Here is a 21,601-nt window from a genome sequence, read left to right as displayed (position 1 = left end):
CCTGTTTACGTATGGTTGTTCCTTCTATTTTTTTTCTTCTTCCTTTTTGGCGGTTCATAAACGTCAGATCTGATGATCAGCATTCCGCTGACTCGAAGAAGATTACGAGGAAAGAACAACGAGGGAAACAACAGTAGTCAGAACAAATGCTGTGCTCGTCTGGCACGTTGCTTTGTAGGCCACTATAATCCAGCACAGCCTGCCAGCCAATATATCTCTGCTGCTATCCGATTTATCTGAACTTACTTTTGCTCGAATTGTTCGAATTTCCTGGCCAGTTGTACCACTGCTGCAGTTTATTGTTCGCTCGTTATCAAAAATGTTTAACTTTTCCTTCTGGAGTTAGAACTTGGAGTTCGAACTAAAGAGTGTTGGTTAAAAATTAGTTTTTGATTCTATAGCAGTGATCAAGGTGAGAATTTATATCCTTGTCTCTATAGGGACAGGATTGTCCTCCTTTAAGTGCAACCAACATCAGCTGGTAATTTTTCGAACAATACAGCATCGATGTTGATTCCCTTTCACTGAAGCACACTGCACGAGTCAGTCTTTCTTTTGCATCCACAAAGGTCGAGCTTAATAAATTGGGCTGCGGATAAAAGGAGAACGAAAGAGTCAGTGAGAACAAAAAATCAATTCTACTCCATCGAATGTATTGTGTTTCGAAGGGGTCGCCTTAAACCCCCCAAAGACCGTTCTAGAAATTACACCTCAAACGTAGAAACTCGTTTCTTTCAGGACAAACGAGCTATGTAGTTTATTTGGAATTAAATAATTTCGTTATTTATGGTAGTTTATCGAATTTAATATTTGAAGTTTTTAAGATATTTCAAAGATCCTTCGAATAAAAATCATCGAACCGTATTTTTCGAACCACCGACCAAAGGTCTGCCACGTCTTATCCCTTCTAACGTCGACCAGCATCTCCTTTTCATGAGCACTTTTATCTAACCCCCCCTTGACTCTTCTTTTTCCTCTTCATTTCTTTCAACTCGTTTCATCCCCAGTCTGTAGAATGCTACAGCGTTGCCAGGTGCTACGTGTCGGGGGTGCGTTCAGAATACACGAGATCCGGTTGTTGTTATTCTTGCAGTCCACTTATTTTTATACGGTTGGAAGAGAAATTCTTTGAATTAATTCGCGAGTAACACGTTTTTTGCAACCTGATATAAATTAAAATAAGTATCATATTATTTCATGAATTTGAAGTAAAATTAAAATTGGAGGATTTAATTCAGTACAGTTTCAAAATGGTAAAGTAGTAAAATATAAATATTTCCTTTTAAACACTTTCTAAATTGCGTTTTTGTTAACGTTTTAATCTTTCCACCTCCCTAACGATACCAAATTCGTCGTAAACTTTATTTATCTCTATCGCATGGCTTAACACAAAACGGTTTCCCACCATAAATTCCTTGGTCTCTGAGCAAGTTTTCGGTGTAATTAAGTCTTGCAAATATATCGTCGAATTACGCAAAAACAAGGCGTGGCTAATCCTGAGGGTTAATCTGGCGCAAGGTTCTTAATTTGCATTTAAGCGACCACCAAAAGGTATTCTATACCTTTAAATCTTCCTCTGCCCTTATGACGATTATCTTCTCTTTATTGCAGATACTCGAATGCGTTACATGGACGTTGATGAGGGTATCGCGGCCAACAACAATTGGATGTTGGGTGACCTGAGGAGTCTTCATCGTTGTGTGCCCACTTTACGTCGTTCAGGTATATCAAACATCCAATAATTGTGAAATTTGAAAAATTATAATATCAAATGTTTTATAATTGGCAAATTTGAAAAAAAAAAAATTTTAATTTAATGTCGAATCGTACGGAGAGAAATTCTTTTCTTTTAAAAGGCATAGACGTCTCTGGCATGCGAACACATTTCTATCCGGAGGGTGGTTGGGGGTGGCTGGTCTGTGCCGCCGGTTTCCTCGCCCTGTTGCTCACCACGGGAATGCAGCTCGCTTTCGGGCTTCTTCATGTTCACGCAGCTCGACACTTTGGCGAGGAACACCTCATGGATCTGGGTAAGTCTTGCATTTTTCATGTCTTATCTTCGTATATTTTCCTTTTCGCATTTTCAAGAAGTTTCGTTGACAATTTTCGTTAACCAAATTTGAAACACCTTATATAAAATTGTAGGCATTTAAATGAAAACACTTTGGGGGCATTTAAATAATTCTGTTAAAAAAGAAAGATTTATAACCTTGGAATCTTGTTTCTATTTTTGAAAAATGACTTTAAGAAAAAATTCTTGTGACCCTTTAGTTTTTTCATATGACCAATAATAAGGAACATATTTATCATGGTATATATCTCTTTTGAACCACCCTGTCGACATATTTAAGCGAACGTACAGAGGCTGTTAAGTCTTTTGAGGAGGTTTCACGTTAATCTTCACCATTCGAAAGGGAATCTCTCGTAGGCGTTCAAGTTACTTGACTCATGTTTAAGTGGAAACGATATTCGTCGAAAGGAAGAATCGTAAGCTCGTTAAGAGAGTCCCTGGTGAAAGAGATCGCGACGGAAGAGCATCCCTTTGAAGCGATTGCGAGAGTTTCGATCGTAGGCTTAAAGCCTCGTGAAACATTCATACTCGCCAACCCGAGTTAAGTGCTAGCGGATGTTTTCCCTCGGGATTGATTCGATGATTCCTTTTGCAGTTGCTCGAAAACCCATGAAATTTTCATTTTGCCAATGTGTCACCCTTCTGGAAAAACGTAACGATTGAAACCCTTCGATATCTGAAAATAGCATAATTCTATCAAGTAACTTTCAGTATAAATAACAGAAAGAATAATATACAATAAAACTTATAAATTAAATTTATTGAAAATAAAATAGGTGGAGTGAGCCTCAATTCTAATTTAATTCTGTACTTCATTATTTTCATTTTCTAACCAATACGTGAAACTATTTTAAAATTTGCAATTTTAGAATCAAATTCTAAATAAAATTCCAAGACCAAATAAAAAATTCTCGTTAGTATCAAATAAAATTTGAAGATAGATCATTTTGTCTGATGATAATAATTTAATTACCCATTAAAGTAGCTGAAATCTTTCAAGATATGTCCCGCTCAATTTACTCCAACTTTCGTCTCTCATTCTTCAAGATCATAGCGACACCCTTGAATTTCTCGCTCGGTAACCACGAATGAATTATTTCGTCGAGATACCAAGCTCGCGAAATAAAGCTCGCGTTCCATCGACGGGAAGCTCCCTGTTTCCACGTTCCCGAGAGAGATTCAGTTTAGTCCCCGGGAAAAGGACGGCGAGAAAGGATCCTTTCTTCGGAATATTTCAAACGTAAGAGCCATCCAGGATTTATTTGCACGGAATCGCGGTTCGCATTCTTCTTGCGGCTGTTATTTAATAACGGAGGCTGAGTAGAATTTAAAATAATCCCTTGATTTCTCTTCCATGTCTCTCTTTTTTTTCTCCTTTGTCGACTAACGGAATCGGGAAAGTAATCAAGCAAACGGACATGACGTGAATTTCATCCCCCTTTGTCGTTGGGGCGAGTATGTTTCTCGGGCCACGGTGTCAAAGGAACTTTCTTGTAAACAAGCGAGAGGCGTTTCCGGAATTTTTATGGACCGTTTACGGAGAATTTCATCGAGAAATGTGTTCAAATAAATTAATTTCTGTTCTATGATGTTCCTTTTTCAATTTGTCGAGTAGTGCAACAAGCTGGGATCAAAATAGTCCATTGAATACCTATTAACCCTCTGACGGCGGACCAGGGAGAGAGCCACAATTTTAATTTAATTTTCTATTTCACATTATTTTCATTTTGTAAATTTTACACTGTCCCTTTAAAAATGATACTTTTAATGGTAATTTTAGATTAATAATACTTCGGACTATTTTCAAAAATTTCTATTGAACCCCTGTTGGACAATTATGGATGCGCCGTTGGACGAGGATATTCATGATGATCACTATAAACAATATCCTCCACGTAGACGTTATAACAAAGTGATATTGTCCTTTAGCGTGTCCATTAGCGTGCGTCTACGATCAGGGATGAACAGGGTATTAAGGTCAGCCGTTAAAAGCGACCTAACCGAGGAACGTGGCTTTCGAAAGTCTCGAAGCCTACGGCTTTTTCCTCTCCGGTCGTTGCTCCATGAGATACGGAAGTCCCAGATAAGTCGAGGTTTATTTAAAGGCGGTGGGAAAATAATGGCCGCCAAGAGGCTCGCGAACAGTTTGATAAAAGCGAAGCCCACCGACAGCTGATAGATAGCGGTACGGTAAGGCAAGGCTTACCGTTGACCTACTCTACTTAGTTATCTAGTGTGCATCATACACAGCAACGAGCTGCAAAATGTTCGATCGATCGATCGCTATATTTACGCGGTTTCCGCGTCCGTGGAGGATCGATACTAATTTATGGCTGGGTCTGGGTTACGTAAAAATCATGATATTTTCAATATGTCCACGTGTAAAGGTACTCTATCGTGACAATTCCCACCCACCATCGAACGATCGATCCTCTTCGAGTGACACCGCTCGTATTTCATCTATTTCGAATGATTCTTGGTATCTAAAATTCCATTTCGAAATATTTTAGATAAATTTTGAAAATTGTCAATCATTAATTTCAGAATATTTTAGATAAATTTTGAAAATCATTATGCATCGATGGAGCAAAGATTATAGGTCTACATAATTCAATTTAAAACAAGGATCCACATAATAAAATTCAAAGATTAGGGTTTCACACGATCAAATACAAAAATTTTCAGGTTCAGTCAAATTCAAAGATTAATTGGGTTCACATAGTCAAATATAAAATCTAGTAGCTTCTAGATATTAGTAAAATAATATCTAAATAAAATAGTGTAAAATTTAGAAAATGACAATACCGAAGAATGTAATCTTTAAACCATAGGTTGGTTGAGTAAAAATTCGGCTTCGCCCTCCGAGGGTTAAACGATCTCGTTGATCACTTCCCTAGCCAGCAGGGTGTTAAATTTTAATTTCCACGACTCGGTGAAAGGTCAGAGGTGGCAAGTAACGTGTGTCTAAAAAGTGAAAGGTGTCTTCTTGCGTGACATTTTGCTGATCTTGAAACCAACCGAGGCTTGAAAGCAAGGAAGTACGTGCCACCTGCATTTATCGATTTCCCCCGTGGCTTTCAGTCTATCTCAAAGAAACCACGTGCAATTTTATCGCGGTAAAAACTGTAATGGGAATGGGACTTAATATTTACAACCCCTCTGAAATTACAGTGGAGATACAAAGTTAAAAATAAAATAGTTTCCTGTAATAAATATAATTTCCTTTTATGAGTCTTATAAATTCTTAGATGAAAGCAATTACTTTTTAAGTTCATGTCCGGCAAGGATTACTTAATAATAATTTATTTCTCAACTTCAGCTTTATATTTTTTCCCCCATTCTATACGAACTATATTATTAAAAGAGTAAGCTTCAATGCAGCGATATTAAAAAACAAAGTTAAAATATAAGCAGGAAGTAATAGAGTCTTGCAATAACATGCTTAGGGTACTATCAAAGGAGTAATTTATTTTTATCTGGTTGAAGGTTGCAAACCGAACGGTGAAAAATATTGATATTAAAATACACTGAATAACGATACAAAATTGGATTGTTGGGTACAAGAATTTCGGGATCTCGCTCGACTAAACCCGACCCGATTATTACTCGATTCGACCGACTTGAACAATTTCACACCGAATCGATCATTATCGGTCCGACCCGATCATTACTCGATCGGACCCAGATATTATCCGATCCAAACCGACACCTGGCTCGACCCGATTATTACTCCGTATTTGACAACACTATTACTGAAAAGCTTTATTTTCTAAAAAATACAATTTAACAAACTAAGAATAAAAAGACGACCAAATCTAACGCTTCGCAAATAATTTAAATATTTAATTTTAACATTGAGAAGCGACGGACGATGAAGATATGGGTGAGAAATCAATTCACCATTGAAAGATGTCGACGTATTTTACTGAGAAGTGCTCTTCTGCGTCGCTGTTGCAATCTTTCTTACAGTCGAAACTTTCCCGAAAGATAACCGTCCAAAGAAAAGAAGATGCACGCGTCGATACACGTGAAAGAACTCGTCGAACTTTGCACTCAATCTCGGCAAGCGAAACGCCAAGGGACTCGCGACTGTCTCGTGTCTCACTTAGAATATGTATGTGCTTCGATACTCTTGAATAGGGATTTCTCGTGTTTGTACTTTTGTTTTGTTGGAGAATTATTTAGAAATTTTCTCGTGGTAAGCTGACCTACATTTTGAATACAATCAGATTTGGAGAATATAAGAATATAAGATTTTATTCTTGGTATACAGTGATGATAATTTCTCAAAAAAGGGAGGGGCAATGCAGCTCGGAATCGAGACTCCTTTCGGTGCAATGTGCAGCAGAAATGCATCGCGCGTGGAATTTCTAATGAACGTACGAAAATCCAATATGCGGTTCACACGATCAAGATATTCATTGGACTGTATAGCATCGTTACAGATGCGGAATATCAGATGCGTTTTAGACTCTCTAATAAGCCATACTTCTTTCCTCTCAAATTGAATTTTTGGACCAACATTTTTTTATCCATCGAAAAGACGAGAATATTGATTTTACAATATGATTATATATTTAAAAATCTTTTTATTAAATGAATGATTTATTACAGAAGTAATTTTAGAAACTTAGATTTCAAAAGTATTAAAAATAGAAATATATTAATATAAGTAAAACATATTTTATTATTATTAGATGTTCTCGTTCTTATTTTGCAATCTGTGACATTAAATACTAGCAATAATGTTATCGAAAAAGGGAAACGAAAAATGAAAAGTTTCTAAACCATTGTGTTCTTTCGAGAAGGTAGAAAAATTAGTTTTCGTCCATTTGAAAAATTGCAACTGATCAGAATTGCAAACATCGATCACAATACGCTCTATAATTCATTCGCGTAACTGGAACGAAGCTGCGCGTGTTCGTATTCGCAAGCTGTTCTCTTCGGTGCGTGTCGATAATCGAATCGAACCCCGTCGATTCTCCTTCTCTCCTCCCGACAAATCAATGTACGCGATGCGAGACGCATTTTCCAACTCGATTACCATCGTATCCGACGAAGAAACACGTTCTATTATGCTGAAAGTTTCCGAGTAACATCGTTACCGTTTATCCCCAGTTGAACATTTCTCTTTCGATCCAACGATAACACGGATAACCGTGTCTTGACTTTGATGAAACCGTCGGAAGATTTGTTGCTTTTAACAAAAATGTTCAATCAGAGTCGCATTTTGAAGGGAACGATGCAAGTTTCAGCTTCGTTGTGATCTGCTGATGGTTGATACCCGTTGTACCTGCTGGTAAAGGCAGTATATAACGGAGCGACATGCAACGAAGCCGAAGCTTTAAGGATTTCTTCTAAGGATACGTGCTATTGGACACACGTGCAGCCTGTATTCACAAGATTCAGAGGGTAGTCCTGGATAGACCCAGTTTCTTGAGTTGTTCCCTGATATCATTTCGTCAAAATTCATCCTACGAAGACTAGGGATTGGGCTCGTCGAGTCAATTAATTAGAAAATATTTAAAATATATTATTATTCTAATATTTTGAAAAAATTATTTAGTTTCATTTATGCCTTCAAGATTCGTACTAAAAATTTCATTCCAGTACAGATATTATTTAAAACAGAAAGCGTTGGAAATGGATTGTCTCCTAAAAATATAAAATATATTGTTTGTAATGTCATAAAATTTGAATGTAATGAATTTTGAAATGATAAAAGTCGAATGTGTTAATTGTTATAATAGCCCGAAGTAGCAGAAGGATTAAAAATATCAGAAGAATAGAAATAATTACACAATAGTTAAGGTAATTGTTAGAATCTGTGCAAACACTTGAAGGTATAAATTCATGGCAATTAGCGAGAGCGGAGCTCATATTCAGGACAAATGTTTTAACCGGTGCACTTCTAATTACAATTTCGTTCATTTGGAGTCGGCCAAGGAAACAGCTTCGTTCCGTTTTACTTAGCAAAGGTAGTCGCAACTTTTAAACAACGGCTATGAGTCTGAAGACGCAATTTAACCCGACTTTTGCGCTAATTACGTCCCGAGCCGGAGAATTTTCATAAACGCGGCAAGAACGAGCATGAACAAATTGAAAAATCGTTTCGTTAGCCAGCTACAACAGCAGCGTTGAAAAACTTTCCTGAGGAACGTTTCGTTGTTGCAATGTAACAACATTTGCTAACGTTATTTATCAATTAAATAGTAACCGTACTTTCGTTTCTCTTCGTCTTACACCAGCATCGATCTTAAAAAACTTTCTCTTCTTTACGACTCGTTCTACTCTTCCTGCTTTTATTTTTTTTTCTCTCTCTCTTCTCTTCACGTTTCATGACGCACAATAAGCTCGGCTTGCTCTCTTGCTCGTCGCTTCATTCTCGTCCGCTATATTTATAGCGTTCTAGGGTGTGCGGTTGAAATGGTAGTGCAATCAGGAAATTGCTGATTCCTTGAGGGAAAAGTACCTAAAATATGTGGTATAACAGAGTTCAGTTTCTTAGAAAACCGATTTTCAATATTTTATAGATATTAGTACAGAAGTCTGGTAACTTAATCTAACTTAACCTACCCAAACTTTCTTTATTATGATGGGAGAAATGCATTTACGCACGTTAGAACTCGATTTCTTCGTTATTAATTACTAAGCTTCGAGTTAGATTAAGTTTATACTTCCTCTATCGTAATAAAACTTAGGTTTGATTGGCTTTTAGTGATAAAAGCTTTAGTAAATTGATATTGGCCAAACCCTACACGAGGTGCGTATATGTATGCATTTTCCTCATTGTGGCTCTCTCCATGGTCCGCCGTCCGAGGGTTAACAAGTAGGGATATACGAAAGTTTGCCGAGTGATTTGAGTTTTTATTCATAAATAAATTTTATTCCCTATTGTTTATTTATTTTTTCATATAAAAATCACCCGTTTCCCAGTTGTACTGTGTACGCTGTAAATTACGTCCTTCGAACTTGGTCCCCATAAAAAGAGAACGGTAGACTTGTTAAATATTTAAGAGGAGCGTGGTAGTTGGTCGTAAATTGAAAATCAGCCTGGAAACTGGGTTGGTCTTAAGTCGACATTTTCGTAGGTGAAATATGAAAATGCACGAGCTGGAGGAGCCGGGAACCTTCTCTAATCCGGAAGGTTAAAGGAGGCTCATTTCCAGTTGGACGAGCTCTGGTCCGAATTAATTAGTATTAACGGGATTCTATCGTATTTTTCCTGCGATGATTCTGTCGCGTAAGAGAAGCGGACGCATTAATTTGCATCTCGTTTCTTCCGCTCTTTGCGTGAATAGGATTAAGCTTTTTTGATCAAAGGATTGTAGAATTAAACGGGTTGGAGCACGAATAATAGCGTGGTTAGATTATTATCATAATAATATCTTGCGATATCTCTTCCACCTCTTACATTGTATCTAGGTCTTTATCTTCCTCTTTGCCTTTATTATCACCCATTTTAACCACGAATGGCTTTCTTTTATATAAATAAATAAATAATTAAGTGAATTAATTAAATGTAAGGAGTCTAAGATAATTACAGATAAGGAATATTCAATTTTTCGGCTCGTATATCGAGTTATTCTACTCGATTCTGTAGAGATGTATCTGTTCTACTTGTTGAGCTTAACATATAGCTGTTTTACTTGTCTGATTGTATATATGTGATCCAATTATACCTTCCTACATGAATAATTAATTATTCACCATATCTACGTTATTGTTCGTAGATAATCCAATTAGGTAATTCCACTTCTATTTTTAATTAAATTAAAGAATTTTAATTAAAAATCAAACAACGCACGACAGAGTCATTATTCCATATTTCTGGAATGTTAATAAATAAATAAATGAATTATAAATTCAATCGAGAAAACGTGAGCTGATTGTAAATAGGAAATATTCAACTTGTCAGCTCATATATTGAGATATTCTACTTGAGCGCACGGAGGCGTGCCTATTCTACTTATTAAACACAACATAAACTGAATATGATTTTTATAGTTAAAAATTAGCTCGTTAAAAAATACCATGCATAACTCTGGCACGCTCGAGCTAAGCACAAGAATAATCTTGAGCAAGGCCGGAAGGTTAGAGATTCAAGGGCGGGCTATATCGTGCTTGCAGAGCATGCTCGATCACCATTGCAATTTTATTGTCGCAATGCGCCGTCGGCACGCTTTTGAAGGGTAAAAAGGCGGAAGCATCTAACCTACGCTACTCATCGGTCACCCAACCTTTCCTATAGTTTCCTGTAATCACATCGCTTTCTTCCGTTCACGCGATATTAAAAAAATATAAAAATCAATTTGCTAAACTGTTCTTCTCGGAATATTAATTCGTTGATTTGTGTTATTTTGGAATTCATCATTTTAATTATTATTATTATGTGGCTTATTATTTATTGATCATTTCTACTGTGCCACTTGAGGCGTTCGGTACAGCGCAAAAACTCTGATCTATCTTTTTCAAACATCCCTTTAAATACCCATAATAATGTATACCATCAATTAATCGGTAATATCAACAGATACCGCTAATGGTTTACCGATAACCAACGGTTCATAAAATATTTTTCTCGCGCAGCGGTAAAAAAACGAGTCGAACAACAACGCGTGCAGGATATTCGGCGAAAGAATCTTTCCAGCTAGCTCGTTACGTCGTATTCAGGGAATCTGGGTCAAAGATTTTGAAATACGAACCGGCACGATGTAACGATAATTAAAACAATGCGACGAGAAAGTTGGGAAATCGTTTGTGTCGGCTGACAATGGCTACCGTGGTTGTTTCGCTCAGCTTGGTTGAGGTTTTTCCCTCGTGTGGATAGCTTTGGAGAGAAAAAAAAAAGACACTGTAAATCTTCAGCCTTTTGTTCGCGACTTTGTAGGGAAGAAGAGAGAAACGTGCTGTCTCTTGAGTTTCGTATTATCAACTGTTTCAGCAATTTCTTTTTAATAGTATTTAACACTTTTCTTCAGCGTCGTATCACCCATGTCCGAGTAACGTATGAATTTTCACTAAAATTAATTATTTCAAGTTATTCAGGGAAGTTTTAACACTGAACCATTCAAACAAAATTTTTAGTTATGAAATTTGCTACAATTTTGAATCTTATAAAATTGATCTTAAAATATTTATTCTATTTTAATTTGAATTTAAATTACGATGGATATCGAAAATCCTTCTCTTTGAAATATTCCTTTAGAGCAAAGGAAAAGATGGATGTAAAAGACTGTCATCGAGTTCGTGTCCGGCTACGAAACAAGTCTAGTGAGAGACAAAGTCCTACGTCTGTTCAAGTCTCTTCCAAGAGGATATCTCGTGTCTATTCAAACGACAGACTTTTCATCTGGGTCTGAGGAATATCACGTACCTTCGGTATTAAGATTGGAAAATTTACAATAAGCAAAATCGTCAATTGGATTTCTTTTTATTTTTTACATTGGAAAATTAATTCACAATTTTCTCTTTTTTTTGAAAATTTAATTCAAATTTTATAGGAGAAAAGTTGAGAAATTGCAACAAATATGGCAAAAAGTTTTAACTTTTATTAGAGGCGGACTTGCCATCTGGAGTTTGGGAAAATTTTTCGTGAACCTATAGAGAATTAGTGCTTAATTAATTAAAGTTAGTGCCAGTATTCTACAAAAAGGCCCGTCTTGTTGCTGATTTTCCGGGAAAAATTTAAGGAAGAATCAGTAATTATTAAAATTGTTACAGTAGGAATTGTAGAATTTAAATTGGAAAATGAAATAAACTTCTCTGAATAATTAAAATTATAATGTCATCGTATACGACCATTTTTCATTGAGGCATTTGAAAAAATTGTTCACTGAACTTTATTCAAATTTTATCAACTAAATACATAGACAGGTTTGGAATTTCGAACTGTAAAGATGAAAATGTCCGCGAACGTAATGAAAGATGATGAGTAAATGCGGATTTCATGCGACGGGAGTTATACATCATTCTGATTGATCGTCTGACGCCGACTGGGTTGAGTTTGTAACTCAATTAACGATGAAACTTTCGTTGCCCGTGTAACAGGAAGTAAAGATTCGACGGGGTGAAATAAAGAAAGAATATTGTAGCAATCACAGCACAAATGTTATGGGTGACGAACGAAGCGAGGGTCACTGGTGATCGGTATTATAAATTCAACATACATACTCGAATAATTAAAATAGAAGGATAGAGAAATATTATTTTAACTAGCATTGCTGTAATGGTAATAATGTAAGATGGCAAACAGAAAGCTTGATATTTGAAAATTTGTTATTCATAATCTTAATAATTAGAACTATTCTGTAACTTGGGCCTTTTTCTGGAGAGGGCCAGATTCTTTAGAAATTTAGAAATTTTTGACATCTGGAATTTTAGGTTTTAGAAAGCCTAAAATTTTGGGGTCTTGTAAACCTGTAAAATTAATGATCTGGAATTTTTGAATTCTAATATGTTGAAATTTTAGAATTTTATAATCTCAGAATTTATAATTTTAGAAATTGGAAATTTTGAAATTGTGGAAATTCTGGAATTTTGTAATCTTAAAATTTAGAAATGTTTGAGATCCACAATTTTTGGGAGGTGTCTCATAATAAATATAATAAATTGAAAAGTCACAATTTCGATTAAAAAATCCTTCGATTTTCCGGATAGGAGAATTTCAGAATACCAAACGTTATCGTTCCACGAAACGACGTGTTTCACTGGTTGCAAAAAGGGACTTTCTTAGGAAGCTGCTCAAAAGGTCTATCCGGAAGAGGGTGGATGATTGGAAAACGTCGCCAGGGAAATACCCTTTTCGCTTCATTGAGTTACCGTGGACGAATCGTAGAAAAAAGCAAGCAACTTTGTCGCGATAAACGGTCAGAGGGCATGCCAGGAACAGATGACCTAGACTCGATTAAAAATCCCTTTCAACGATCGGAGATCAGAGGAGAACGTGGTTGAATAAATTGTTGGAACCGTACGTGGGCTGGTTATCAAATTTATGATCGCATTTATCCGGTGGTACGAGCTCGTTTCTCTTGTAACTTCCGCTCGTTCCACGGGATGGGGTTGAACGGATTTCATGGGGGTTGCGATGCATCCTTTGAGGATAAACGATGCACAGTTTTCCTGGTAAGACAAGCTGGAACGGGAAATTCTTTTGGCAGCTTGTTTTGTCTTGTATATTTATTATAGTCCCTGCGGATTTTCTATATTTCTTTTTGAGTGACTGAATACTTTTTGCGATAACAAATTATAACTTCTGTTTCTATAAATTTAACACTACTATTATCTTCAGTTTATGCAAATTTTTTCGTTTATTTATTTTAAATCTAATATTAGTATAACATTTAAATACTATTTACAATTTCTATACTAATTTATATCAAATTTGATTAATTTAGAATTCCTTGTGTACAGTTCAATGTCAATACACTAGACTCTCGTTATAGTGCCACGTAAGTGGATTTTCAAACATATTAATATCACTCTTCTACCATAATGGCCTATGAAAAATAATACACTTCTATCTCCTTTTCCCTTCCAACTGAAAATTTTGTAGTTGGAAATATTTTTCGTTTTTATACCCCCTATAACGAGATTTTACTGTAAATTGAAGATTACAAAAACCTTCACTAAAAAGTCCTTCGATTTCATGGACACCAACGCAATTACCTGAAATTATTGCAAAGCAAGATCATTATGAATTTGGAAATTTTATTTGCATTCTTTGCACCATTGACCACGAATAACCCCCACAGCTATGGACATATTAACAATTCGTATTACTTGTCTAACAATTTGTCTTATTGTGGTACAGTTACCTCTGGTGTACCAGTTAACCAGTTAACGGCAGGTTTGGAAATCCAAATAACAGTCAACTATGGCCATGATGGCTGCCAGGCAAAATCCCTGGGGATCGTTTTGATATATTGGATACTTTATGCGACGCCATCAGCAACAAGTGTTCCCCTGTTTAGACGCACTCTTTGGTTAGCTGCTGCATCCAGGGATGGGTAAAATCGAAGCGGCTGAATTTTCGATGCAAATGGAAGGCTTTCATGCTGATCGATTTCCTGTCCTGTAAGCTGTTGTTTTGCTTCCAAACGAGCTTTACCGAGCTTGTTTGTTAGCCCGTTGGATAAAATGTTTCATAAAAATGGCTTGATTGAAAGAGATCAGTCGTGGAATATAAGATTTGGTAAATATTTGGAAAAATGAGCCATACTTACGTTAGATGTCAATGATTTTTTAATGCGTTGTTAAGGTTATATTATTGAATAATTTTCAAAAGATTTTATTCGGCGGTCGTTGTTTATTAAAAAGTTATGTATTGAAAAGATTTGAAAAATATAAGTATTAACATTGGTATCGAAAAAACATTGGTTTTGAAAGTTATTCAGAATGATGACTTTAACAACATATTAAAAAATATTTACTTAAGATTTAAAAAAAATACCTTAAAGTTAAATGCATGTTTTTTAAACGAAACAGTTTCATATATTAAAGGAATAATTTTTAAAAGAGCAGTGTAAGATTTAGAAAATTAAGATAATATGAAATACAAAATTAAGTTGAAATTGCGGCTCTGTCCATGGTCCGTCCTCCGAGGGTTACAAACTGGAAACACTCTTCTCCAATTTCGATGCGAAACGAATATAATTCTTTCCTCTCTATGAACTATCGCGATGCTGATAGTGGAAGTTAGAAAGTGTTCCATAAACGAACCAGTTTGTCGGTGTACGGCGTCGATAAGATCTTCGTGTTCCACAGAGTGCCATTTAAGCCACGATGTCCCGAATAGAGAACGCGATTCGGCTTCAGACAGATAATTATCCAGACAGACGAGCCATCCCGGAATGGACTGTAGATAATTCTGTACAGCAGTCAGACGTCACTTGATAATCCGAGCGCAATTACCGGAGTTGAGGAAGTTCGTGTATGCATTAAAGTGCACTCCACGTGTCTTCTAATAGTATGCTTTTGTTTCAACTTCTATAATTCTGAAATTCTTTCTAATCGAATTATGTGACCTAAAAATTTATTAAATTCGAATCTCGAGCTTTACAAATATTTTAACACGTTGATTGCCGCAAATATATTAATTATAAAATTTCAAATTTCAAGCTTACTATTAAATTAATGCTAATTTAAATTCAATTAGCTCATTAAGCTGTTTCTCCTCTGCTCTTAGATTTTCACCCTTTCCTCTTTGGCTTGTCGTAGGATCGGTATAAGTTTCTTTAACCAGTTCATTCATTCATTTTTGCATTTTCTGCAAATATTTTTTCTTTCTTTCCTTTTTCCTGTTTTTCTTTTTCTGCTATTGACCGTGGTCATAGCATCCCATTTTGACAAAGTTTTTGAAAATTTTCCGTCTTGCACTATTTGTGCCTTTTAGTAATAAAATTAGCCGAAGATGATGTCAATTACACGTATTAAGCTGTCGTTTACGTCCTTATCCGCTCCTTGAGAAACGATCAACCTCTTAGGTCCCTCGAATTTTTGGCCGGATGCCAGATCAATTTTCCGCAGCCACCGTGTCGGATGAGGTTGTTTAAACGAGTGACATCGAACGCAATCTGTAAAGCATTACTAAGCTGGGATGAAGTTCTTGTTGAAGCAATTTCACGAGAAAATTCCAACGTCTCCTCTCGGTGAAACGTGACGGGAAAAGTTTTCATAGACAAAAAAGGAAAGATCGAATTGCGAGGAAAGTACATTGTACTTTTTATTACCTCTTTTATAAGTTTGTAATGATTGATATATCTGATTATAATTTTTATCTTTTTAATGCTTCTTATATTTATACATTTTCTTGAAGAAATTTAATATGATGGTTAGGTGTGATTATCGTAAATTTTCTAGTGAAACTTTGGACCAGTAAATCTTGTCCCATTTCCAGAAGCAGACAGAGTGGACCGCAATCAAAACTTTCAGCTAATGAAGGCCTCCGCTAAAATACCGTTGGCTAGCCTTTATTTCACGACCGTTCAATGGTTCGATTATTGGTATTCGTTAATTCCGCTTGCCTGCCCTTTCGTGGCATTAGAAAAAAGGATTCGTGGAGGGAGACGAGGTATATGGAAGGGTTAAATTAGGGTTTAAATGAGTTCATGCAGGAAATTATTTGCTTATTAACTTATAGAAGTCGAGCGCTCAGAATTTAAATATAGCGAAATTTGGAATAATGATAGCCGAATATTATAATTTTGAAATAAGGATAATTGAATATTAAAATTCTCAAATTCTAAAAAATCTTGATTCTCAAATATTGAAAATCTAAAATTTTAGAATTTGAATTATGCCGAATTTTAAAATAAAGATAATCGAATGATATAATTCTCAAGAACTTTAGTTAAATAAAATCTGAATCCATAAAATCTTAATATGGCGATTCTAAAATATAGACTCCCTAGTTCCAAAATTGAAAATTAACTATCCGAGTACAATATTCTATATATAAGAAAGAATTCTACCCAGTAGCTCAGCAGTTTGTAAAACTCGATTAAGGTAATCCCGGAAGTCGTGGAACTCGATTACAATACCGATTGAGTTTGCAAAGTTCAATTAGTATCGATCACGAAATTCCTAGAAAACAAATCACTTCTTTCCCCACTGAAATTCATTGTTCAAAATTCTTCTGTATTTTCCAAATTTTTCATTCAGCAAACAACGTCTAATTAAAAGGAATCGCTCTATCGCGAATAATTCAGAAAATCGTGGAAAAGATCGTATCGCCTGGAAATTCCATAGAAACTGTCCGTTTCGAAGGAATACGATCTACCATGAATCTTGTGCGATCAGTTCCTTGTTCTAGTTCACCAGCGCGGCTAAAAATGTCCGTGCTGTTGAATTATTCGCGGCCAATCGAGCCGGCTCGGTACCTGTTGAAGCTGAAACAGACGATAGAACAGAAGTCGAGCAGAGAACGTTCTCCATTTACGATGCTGCTGGACAATATTTATTTTCCACTTGAAATTCATTGAACGATTTATTTTTAATACACCATTTAATTTGTTTAATTAAAATTTGTTATGCATTTGAAATAAAATTCGTAAAAATATTGTTTTGTAATTCTGGATTTTTAATTATAATTTCTAAAGCCTTCATCAAGGTCCAACATTTGGACAATATCTTGCCGAATATTACGAGCGTTTCCGGCGGCAAAACCCGACCAGGCGACGATGATTATCGCAAAAATTTCCCCCTGAATTGTTCGCTGACAAAATGTCTGGGTAGCTGGTATTATTCAGATATTCAACGAAAGATCGTTGGCCCTTCTTTTCGCGTTTTTCATTTCGGCGACATCCCTACGAGGCATGCGGCTGACGAAGGGCATATTTTACCTCGAAAACCATGGTGGAAAATCGTGAAACTTGGAGAACAGGTTTGACTATTTTTGAAAACTCTACTTTGTTATAAGTCCTTAGGGTATTAAGCCTCGAGCAGGAGAGCCTGGGTCAATCGTGATCCAAAATTACAACACGTACACAATGATATTAATCTAAGTTAAATGTATAAAAATAATTTTCAAAGAAACAGTATACCATATAGAAAATGAAAATAATATGAAATACAAAATTAAATTAAAATTAATTACATTCTATGCACTTTTGCTGCAAAATTTGAAGAAAAAACTGATTATAAAAGTGGTTATTAAATTTTATTGTTTTCTCAGAAAACAGGTATAATAAAATTAAAATTAAAACATTTTTATTAACCTGTGCAGCTAAAGCTCTATAACCTTGTGTAGTTGTACTCCATTCATTTTCAATGCAAAATGTAAAGAAAAAACTTGTGTACGTACGTTGTTAAATTTCGTTGATTTTGAAGAAAATAGGTATATAAAAATTTGTATTAGCCTGGGGTGTGTTTGTACCTTCTATTTACAGAGAAAAGGTTAAATACCTCACATAGGTCATTTTATATACGTATAAGTTACGTCAACTTTCCTTTCAAATCTCTGTTATTCAGTTTTACCTTCGAGTTCCTCCTTTCACGTGGTATTTATAAAGCTGCATCGTCAGCGGAAGTCCCTCCCGAGCCTTTGCCATTTCGCCCGGAAACCGCGAGGAGTTCAAAATCAGCAGGTAGTAAAGTTACGAGAATAGGGGCTGTTTAATAGAAAACTTTGAGGAACTCCGTGGAAAAAGGAAGAAGAGGAGCATGGAGTAATCTTATCGGTATTATCACCGCGGTATTTCACGTTCTCAACAGCTATGGTTGCTCGTTAACGAAACTTTCATAATTTTTGTATAAAATAATTTATAGAATTCTACCACTCAGAATTTGAATACAGCAAATTTTCAAATAATGATAGTCGAATATTACAATTCTGAAATTTTAGAATTCGAATATAACGAGTTTTGAAATACTAATAGTCGAATATTAAAGTTTACGATACTTTATCGTTTCTCGTAAAGATATTCACGAAAATATAGTAGAAAGTTCATGGTTCGTTTGTTGTATAAAGTTCCAATAAGTTTTAACTCCTGTTTAACTTGACGAAATTACTTAAATGGTTACACAAGGTGCCACGAACTATGTTGAGTTTAAACATTGTCGTTAATTAGTCTGAAAATTTTATGAAGTTTCCAATTGAATTTCTTACACGAAACAAATTAGATGACATTTATTGAAAATATAAGAATCATGAGAAAAATGAAAGTATCTACTCTACAGTTTTCTCTTCATTATTAATTCCACATAAATTTTTGTGGAAGTTTAGGCAGTGGAATCTTTTTAATCACTAAACTGTCTGATCTCTCGAGATTTTAATCAGTAGCTAGAGAAACGTGGATCGGTCACGTACATCGAGTTTCCCGTCGTTGAAACCCCATGAACAGGGCTGTCGAAACTGTTGCGGCAACAATTTTCAGATTGAAGAAGTTAATAGAGCGAAGCACCCTAAAGCGTGCTTATCGAACTGAAACGTATCAATTGAAGTTCGCATGTATGTATAGAAGAGTTGGATGAGGAACATTTACTATAACTCTAACCATGGTAAAGTTCCAAAATGAAGAAGAGCTTTTGAAATTCTGTAAACTATCAACCAAAATCTAACCATTAGAATGTCCTACAAATCACTATTAAAGAATCAATATTCTTCCTATTTTTTATTCCAACAATGTACGACGGTTTAATTAAAAAAGAAAGCGAACAGTTTATGAACTAAATGTCATATTTTCTTAAACTTTATTTCCCTTAGTTTCTATGGTACCGATGTAAATCAAGGTGGTAATTTGAAATGGTCGGAAGGGGACAAAGGCTCGAACGAACGAGAAATCTCATTAACTTTCCCGACTGCATCGAGGCCCGTGCTTATCGGCGTTATCAGGCCAAGCTAATATCTCACAGCCTAACCGGAAATCGATGAGACACGTCGCGGCCTCTTGCCGTTTAATACCGCTGAAAATTATTGTCCAAGTTTCCTCTTGGTCCCCGGCTACAGGTTCCCTGTTCTACGTGAAAGAAAAATGGGCGAATAGGAGTTTAAAGGAAGTAAGCGGGAACAAAGGGAGCACGTTCGAGTCTCTCGATGAATAATGCAAAAAGCATGTTCCTTCGCTTCCGCTCTTATATCTGCAACACCGTGTCCGCGCGGGAACAGCTGGAATTTTTATACGTGATATCGATCGTGACCACGACTTGGGGAACTCATGGAAGTTTGATAAACAATTAGTTTTCTAGATTCGAAGTGGATGTTGTTTGTTTAGTATGATATCAGGAATTTTAAAAGGTTTTCGGTGTTGATTTGGAGAAATGAAAAAACTTGGAAAACTTGAAGAACTTGGGGGATTTTAGTGAGAGGAAATTTGTACGAGGGTGAAAGATGGTTTCCCTTGCAACTTTTCAAAGAAAACTGCTGGCGTTATTTATTTAAAACGGACACGCAGGGGGAATGATATTTTATCACTAATATCGAAGGAGAGAAATTAGAAGCTTTTAATATTTATTTCACCATTATTTCTTAAGCTCCCGTAATTAACCAATTTATATAGAATTGTTTTGGTAAAGGATGAATAGAAGATTCGACCAAAATTCCCGCACATTTACCCTTTGAACTCCTACTAACTATCGAATTAATGTTTCAGCATGGGTGGGAGCATTGAGTGCTGCGGTTTCTCGTGGTTCTGCTCCATTGGTTGTTGGCGCGTGTCGTCGAGGAAGTACAAGGCTTACGGCTGTGATTGGCGGTCTTGTGTTGGCATTGGCCTCGCTCTTCACTTCGTTCGCTGTTGAACTGCACCAGGTACTTCTTAGGTGAGTAAGAAGCCTCTTAATCGCTTTAATGGTTACCGTTAGATTATCGTACCTACATAGTTAACCACCTAACCGACTCTAATTGAACGTTAAGCGTCAAGCTTTTCTCAATACAACAGCACCATACAAATACCAATTTACATATTCAAATTTTAACCATTCAAAACTATCTTACTACTTTTACTTTAGTATAAATTACTAAAAAATCGACGATTTTCAAAACTTTTAGAATACCCATTTCTTACTACACATAGAAAGAAAAATCGATAGAAAAGTAAACGTATGCAGTAAGTTTTGAAAGAAAAATATCATTCCCCCTGCGTGTCCGTTTTAAATAAATAACGTCACCAGTTTTCTTTGAAAACTTGCAAGAGAAACCATCTTTCACCCTCGTACAGATTTCCTCTCACGAAAACGTCGAAATCCTAGACACGACTAAACGATATCGTTTCCCGTTTTCAAGTTCGAGTTGCGATAACCATAAATCCAAGGCACACGAGTGCTTTCAAACTTCTCACTGCCTCACGTATCACACCTGTCCGTGAACGTTACATGCGATGCTCGTCTGATCGCTTCTCAGTTTTGAATCTTCGCCATGAAGATTCACCTTTTGCAAAATGTAACAGCTACGGTGTGGTGCTGGGAACCGGTGCTGGACTCGTAAGGGAAACTGCCGGACTAGTGCTGGGACATTACTTCAGGAAACGACGGGAGTTCGTCGAGATGGTGGTGCAAGCTGGCACTGGGGTGGGAATAGTACTCTTCAGCGTCTTCTACAGGGAAGCGGTCGGGTAAGTTATCGCTAGCATCTCCAACGCTTATGCGCTCCGAGGAATCCTCATTTCGACGAAGCTCTGCTTGACGTTAATACTGGCTTAAAAAATAGTTGCTTCCTTCTGCTCCTCTTCGTTGATGCTTTTAATCATATTTTTTGCTGAATTTGTAGAAATTATTTTTACATTTTTATGAGTTTTTCATGGAGATCGTTATGAAAATTAGGGCATCGTATATTAAAAATGATGATAATTGAGGCTATTTAAAAATGTAAAATATGATTAACTAACTAAGTAATTGATAGAGACCCAAATAATTATCAAGTCCATTTTTTATTTATTTTCTGTTTGAATTTTTTGTCATTTAATTCATATGGTTAATTTTCGGTTAAGTTTGGAGCTAGATTTTATAAGCTAACACTTTTCCAATGTTATTTCATCTTTTTAAATGAGAAAAAAGTCGGGAATAGCGACTGAATAGTAAGTTGTAAAAATTAAG

The 21,601-nt window shown here is 36.0% G+C and overlaps 1 protein-coding gene across 1 annotated transcript in view; it reads left to right on the top strand.

The window, feature by feature from the left end:
* Positions 1 to 21,601, top strand: part of LOC114871341 (monocarboxylate transporter 10-like) — a 41,038-nt gene that overhangs the window by 2,944 nt on the left and 16,493 nt on the right. Inside the window, exons 3-6 of the mRNA XM_029177110.2 lie at positions 1,612 to 1,722; positions 1,857 to 2,030; positions 20,161 to 20,329; positions 20,956 to 21,120. Coding sequence (XP_029032943.1) covers positions 1,612 to 1,722; positions 1,857 to 2,030; positions 20,161 to 20,329; positions 20,956 to 21,120 — 619 coding nt within the window. The remainder of the gene's footprint in view (positions 1 to 1,611; positions 1,723 to 1,856; positions 2,031 to 20,160; positions 20,330 to 20,955; positions 21,121 to 21,601) is intronic.

The sequence above is a fragment of the Osmia bicornis genome, chromosome 12, assembly GCF_907164935.1.
Source record: "Osmia bicornis bicornis chromosome 12, iOsmBic2.1, whole genome shotgun sequence".
Classification (NCBI taxonomy): Eukaryota; Metazoa; Arthropoda; class Insecta; order Hymenoptera; family Megachilidae; genus Osmia; species Osmia bicornis.
Note: the sequence above shows the minus strand (reverse complement) of the source record. Positions and strands in the feature narration are given on the sequence as shown.